This window comes from Condylura cristata, unplaced genomic scaffold (genome assembly GCF_000260355.1).
Source record: "Condylura cristata isolate star-nosed mole 26May11 unplaced genomic scaffold, ConCri1.0 scaffold00022, whole genome shotgun sequence".
Classification (NCBI taxonomy): Eukaryota; Metazoa; Chordata; class Mammalia; order Eulipotyphla; family Talpidae; genus Condylura; species Condylura cristata.
The window spans coordinates 31,651,382-31,657,381 of record NW_004567123.1 but is presented as its reverse complement, the minus strand read 5'-3'; the positions used below and the strand labels follow the sequence as shown (position 1 = coordinate 31,657,381).

Sequence of the window (6,000 nt, the reverse complement as noted above, 5' to 3'; positions counted from 1 at the left end):
TCCCCGAGGGTCGGCGTCGGCCGGAGGACACCGACCTGCCGCGCATCTCTGGCGACGCCAGGCAGCTCCGCTCCGCCAGGCGGGGGGACCTCGGCCTCGGTCCCAGCCGGAGCCCCGGCCCGGGGCGAGAGGCTGTCCGCAGGGCAGCCGAGGTTCCGCGACCAGACCCGCTGGTGCTAGGGGTCCGCTTCTCGCCCGGGTCGCCCAGGTCATAGACACCCCCTGCCCCAGCCCGAGACCCTCCTCCTTCACCGCCAGGCGTCGTCCCCTACCTCGGCCCCTGGCTCCGGGGTCAGGAACAGCGCGAGCTCGCGCGCCCCGCTGCTCACTGGCTCGGGCCGGTCGGTGTCCACAAGCAGCATCCTGAGTACCGCGGGGTCGAGCAGGCTGAGGTTGCGGACAGCCGGTCGCCGCGCCCCAACCTCGGCGCCCCGCCCCCAGCGGCTGCAGGCCCGGGGGCCCGCCTGGTGGAGGCGGGGCAGGTGCGCACCCGGCGGCCGCGGCCGGAGCCTCCCGCAGCGCCCGGCCGAGCGGACAGCGCCACCCAGTGGCGAGTGTCGGCACCGCGCCCGCTGCCCACAGCACCAGGTAACCCAGGGTGCCAAGCTCGCTGGCAGGTGGGGCCCTTCCATTTTTCAAAGTACAGTCTGGGACTGCGAACTGGGCATTTTTCGAAGCTCGCCAGGCGATTGCAACAAACGCCCGAGTCCGAGAACCGTCGGCGTAGAACACCCCTTTTCCTGGGAACCGTGCAGCCGTGGTTCCAGCGCCCTTTGCCCCAGGCCCTGTGAAAGCCCCAGCGGGCGCTGCCTCTGGCCGATTCCGTGGGGAGCCCTGGGGTGGGCACGGGCCTGCGTAGTAGGCGATTCCCGCGGGATGGAGACCGTCTTCCCGGGGCCTGTCATTCAAAGGCCCTTCCCCCGCCTGCGCAGGCTGTTTCTTTGCTCCCGGCGTACTAGAAATGTAAGTTTTTTTAAATGTTAACTTACATTTTAAAAAATCCGGCCAGTCTGGTGGTTGCAAATAAGCAGGGCTCCCTACACAGTTCCCCGGGGTGGCGTGGGGTGTCGATTTGAATTTCTACTTTATCTGGCAACCCCAGGTGGGGGTCTAACCTTCTAAACCGCCCCACCCCGTCTCACTGGCCCCTCCCCATCCGCCTGCTGGTCTTCTGGACACCTCACACAAGCATTCAGGCCTGCCCACCAGAGTCATTTTCCAGAAAAATCCTGGCAGACTTGGGCCTTAGGTGCCTGGGAAGAGGGGTTTGCTGGGAGCCTCTCGACTACCTTCTGTCTGATTTTCCTGAAGCTGCGGGGCCAGGCTGTACAGGGCCAAGCTGGACCTCTGTAGGCTGGAAGGGGCCTGCCCTGGAAACGCCAACTGTCCTCAGATGAGCCAGCGTCTGAGCACAGCCAGCGTCTAATGCCAGGAGGAGAAGACAGGCCACGAAGGCTCCCGGGCACACAGCCACTGCCCCAGCTTCAGAAATGTGGGAAACCACAGCGTGGATGGGCAGACACAGGCATTGAGGGCGGAGCTGGGGGGACCCGGTCTGGCCCCAAGGCCTGTCTCTGGAGTGGGGGCGAGCAGCTCCGGGAGGGGACAGCGAGGGGGTATCAATGATATTTGTAAAATCTGATTTCTTCTGCTGACATTTGTAATGATAGGTAAACCTTTCTGAATGCCCACAGTGACTCCTTTTAAAATGAAAGGCCTGTGGGTAGCTCAAAGCACGGCAGCTCCCCCCAGCCCCTTCTCCTGCGGATGGGGCACCTGGGGAAGAAAGCTGTGTTCCCCACAGCATCCCAGGGCCAAGAGTGCTAGCCAGCAGTCACTTGGCGCGAGACCTTTTATCCAGAATGTGTGATTATGCTGTGATTATGCTGTGTTTCACTACAAATACTGCTGTCTCAGCCCGAGCCCAGCTTTCCAGCTTTGGGGCGCTGGGCACCTGCATTTTAAAAGCTCAGCAACTCCTTTGCAGGCATACCACAGTCAGAGCAGAATCTCTAGGGGGCAGTTACTTGCAGTTGACAGCGTCAGGGGCCTCCTCCCCGCCAGACCAAATCCGGGATTTTAGACAAAGTGCACTGAATTTGTGGCCCCTCCTTCTCCACCCCTCCTTTCTGACTCTCAGCACGCTTGGCTTTTGCCCCTGCACCCTGCCGGGTCCCCAGTTCTCAGGGTGACCTGGAACAGGCAGCAAGCCGAGGCCTGGAATGCAGCCAGCCTAGGCCGCACCCTGCCCAAACCAGTTTGAACCAGCTGCAGGGATGGAGCCGAGGCGCATCCCCACGAGCTCCCTCTGGTGCCCAAGCCTGGCTCAGAGCTGCTGCTCTGGCCTCCAGCTCCGGAGTCTGCTGCGGGGTGGCCACGGCTCCAGCCCAGCCTGGGGGGGCAGGGTGCAGCCACCACCACGCCCTGAGGCCCCCAGGCGGCGCTGTCACCCAGGCTGGGCCCCAAGGCCACACCCCCTTGCGCCCCTTGTACCTGGCCTAGTCTCGGGTATGAACCCCCAGCCCCAAGATGGCTGTGCCTTGTCAAGGTCAGTCTCCCAGCTTGCCTCAGGCACACAAGGTTCTAGCAACAGACCAGCTGTGCTTCCAAGCTCCAGTGCACATTGGAAATACCTGGGAAACTTCTAGAAAATACCGATGCCTGGTTGCCACTCCAGAGACTGACTTAATCGGGTTGGAGGGTGCTGGGTGTGGGGTGAATCCCAAGCTCACCCAGGTCCAGGGATGGCCTGAGTGTGGGTCCCGCTGGCGTCTCTGGCGGTGCTGGTGCCCAGCTGTCCTGGGGCCTGCTGTGTGCCAGGCACTGAGCGAGCCCCTTCCATACGTGGTCTCCCAAGCCCTAACCACACCACGGGGCCAGCCCTGCTGTGGCTCCCATTTTACGGGTGAAGAGACGGAGACTCTGAGGGGTGAAGTTGCTCTCTTAGTATCATGAGAAAGGGGGGAGCCAGAGACCATGAGTCCAGAAACCTCCCGTTCGCCCCAGAATGCCTCCTGCTGCCACCTCTCGGCCCCAAGCCAGTCCAGCCTTCTGCTGCCCCCCCAGTCACATTCTTACAACCTTCCACTAGCTCCTGATTCTTCTGTGACTCCCCAGTGCCCAAGTGAAGTCAGAGGCCACATCCCCTGCCCACCCCCTGCTGATCTTTTCTCTTTGAACACCAAGTTGCAAATGCAAGGCCTCAGAACAGAGCCAGTACCTGCAGGGCTGAGGGAGGAAGAAGTGCACTTAGCTCCTGAGTTGCAAAGGGGCCGCAGTCCGAGGGAGGGCCATGTGCTGCAGGGCGGCTGCGGGGGGATGTGCCCCCAAGTCCTCGCCCTCCCAGTAGCCCGTGTCCCTGCACGCCCACGTATTGCAACTCACCCCCGGGTGGTGTGGTTCGGGCTTGGGAGACCACGTATGGAAGGGGCTTGCTCAGTGGCATGGGAGGTGGGGATGCTGGGCAGAGATGCATTCAGGAAGGTGGAGCCCCCATGAAATCAGTGCCCTTCTAAAGGAGACCCTAGGGAGAGCTGCCCTGCCCTGACTCGCCACCTGCACCCCCAGGCCCCACCCGACATGGCCCTGCCGGAGATCTCACAGCCCGAGAGGAATTTGGGTCTGTTACTTTCAAGATCCAGACTCACAACTTCTAATGTGGTGACTTTTCACAGGGCACAGGGGTGTCCAGAATTGCGGTCTCCCTGGGGACGAGGAAGGGCCTGGAGCTCGGGGCCTGCTCTATGGCTTGGTCACGCTGGCCACAGAGCACCCCGGCTGGCCCGGTTCTCTCAGGTTCGTCCTCGAAAGTCTGGGTTTCTGGCTCCAGGGTCCCCTAAAGCTACCCTATATTCGTGGCTCTACAGCCCTGTCCGGACACCCTCTCTGAGGTGTCTCTGACCAATGGGGCCCCTGCCCTGCCCTCAATGGCCCTGTACTGCTTCCCTTCACCCCCAAAGCAAACGTGCTTTTGAAGTTTCCTTTTTGCAACGGCTCATCTTCGGCCAGGACAGAGACACCGCTCTCCCTTTCTGAGATGCCGCACACCCTCGGTGTCATAAACACAGATGCCTCAAACGTGAAGCCACCCTCCACTTCACCCTCTAGCCAGAGAGTTGACAAAGTGACCCACAGAGCAGACCCCGCTTTAAAAAGCATCTTCTAGTGCAGTTAGAGGCCACACTGTGGTAACAGGAGAGTGACTCCCCCCGCCCCATACCCCTGTTGTTCCAGGCAATGAAACTCTCTGCAGCCTTTGATCCCTTTTTCTCCACTCTTTCCCCTTCACAACAAAGCCCCAGGAAGGGTCTGGTAGCTTTGGAAGTGAGGCCTGGGGTCAAGGTTCACCATCCCCATCAACCGAACTGCACTGCCATAGCCACTCCAGCCTGGAGAAAGGAGAGAGACAGGCTCGGGAATGGGAACATCTCGCCTTCCAGCTTCTGGATGGGGGACCCCAGGACTTTCTCTGTGCCCCTGCAACAGGATGGTTGTGGGAAATGCCACCATACCGCGGAGGCAGATTCAGCACCCTTAGGTCACCAGGCGTGAGCTTCACACTGCCCCTAAATTCTCACCAATGTATGTCACCCCCCCCCTGCCCCCAGCACACAGGCCCATCCCACTGAGCATCTTAGGTGTGTGTGGGGGGGGGTTGGGGGGCGACTGTACTTTCTGTCTGGGGATTGAGTGTGGCATCCAGGCCACTAGAAAATTAGCCCTTTGAGGACAGGCACTGCCTGCGTCTTCTGCCTCTGCTGTGACCCCCACCATCTGCCATAAAGGCCATTTCGTAATCGATATATTTTTGAACAAATGGAATTGTGGGCCACTTTTAAGAGTTTTATTGAGCTATCATTCACTTACTTAAAGGGAGAGATTCCATGGGATCTGTGACAGCCTATTCAGGTGGGACTGATTACTTGCACTCACCATGAAGCCGCTCTAGTTCATCTGCATTGTAGCAAGTGTCAGTACTTCCTTTTTCATGACCTTGTAATATTCCACCACATGCTGTCCTCAACAGGCAGGCCCCTGGGCTGGGTGTGTGTCACTCCTTAGTGGCCAGTGCTGATGACCAAGCAGTAGACTATCCCTAAATGGGTGTTTGTTGTCATTCTCACCACTCACTCATCTGTTGCTACTCATCAAAAAGTCAACAGGTGAGCAAGGTTTTAAAAGCAGCCCTTCTCACACTCATGAAGGATTTTAAAAGAACGAGAGGTCATGCTGACCAGAATATAGAAAAGCACAAGCTCAGAACAGCATTTCGGAAGGGCAATCTGCAAACGCAGAAACCTGAGAATTGTGTACAACTCTAGATCTGGAAATGCCACTTCCAGGAACTTTCCCAAGAAAATCAGCATGGTGGTTTTAACTCATGCCCGCAGAGTTAAAATAGTGAAAAATGATAACAGCTTCAATGACTAATAGTGGGAAATTGAGAGAGCAAAAAAGGGAACATTCATCCGTAGACCTCATACAACCAAAAAAGAGAGCTGTAGACAGATAGTTAACATGCTAGAAAAATGCTCACAATGTATTAAATGAAAAAAAAAAGATAGGAATATTCAGTTTGATCTAATTTTTATTAAAAAAGGGAAAATTCTGGGCCCTCACTGGTGGTACAATGGGGTAAAGCACAGCACTGTGAAGCTACCAGGAACCACTGCAGCATGAGTTCGATCCCCGGGCAGGGAGCTGACCCACATGGTGCGGCAGACCTCTCCTGACCCACCCGCTGCACCCACTGTCCCCCTCAGCAGTGTATTTCAGTACACTTGTCTTTCTGCTCCCCACTCTGTCTCTGGTGAATCTTCTCACTGTCTGCGCCTCCGGCCTGCAGACACACATTCTTGTATGCACGCATAAATAAATCTTAAAAAAAAAAGAAAAAAAAAGGAAAATTCTGTACACACGCAGGTCCCAACTACGGTAATCTTTGAGCGGCAGTAAAACCAGCAATTTTAACTTTCTCTGATATTTTATAAATGCCTACAA

General features: G+C 57.5%; 1 protein-coding gene across 2 annotated transcripts in view; it reads right to left on the bottom strand.

Annotated features, from left to right (window-relative positions):
- The window catches only part of BCAS4 (breast carcinoma amplified sequence 4), a 47,996-nt gene that overhangs the window by 38,944 nt on the left and 3,052 nt on the right, over window positions 1-6,000 (bottom strand). Inside the window, exon 1 of one of the 2 annotated variants that reach the window (XM_004687051.2) lies at window positions 273-472. The exons of the other annotated variant lie outside the window; for it this stretch is intronic. Coding sequence (XP_004687108.1) covers window positions 273-362 — 90 coding nt within the window. The 5' untranslated portion in view covers window positions 363-472. Of the gene's footprint in view, window positions 1-272; window positions 473-6,000 lie in introns of those variants that run through there. 2 annotated transcript variants of the gene reach the window in all.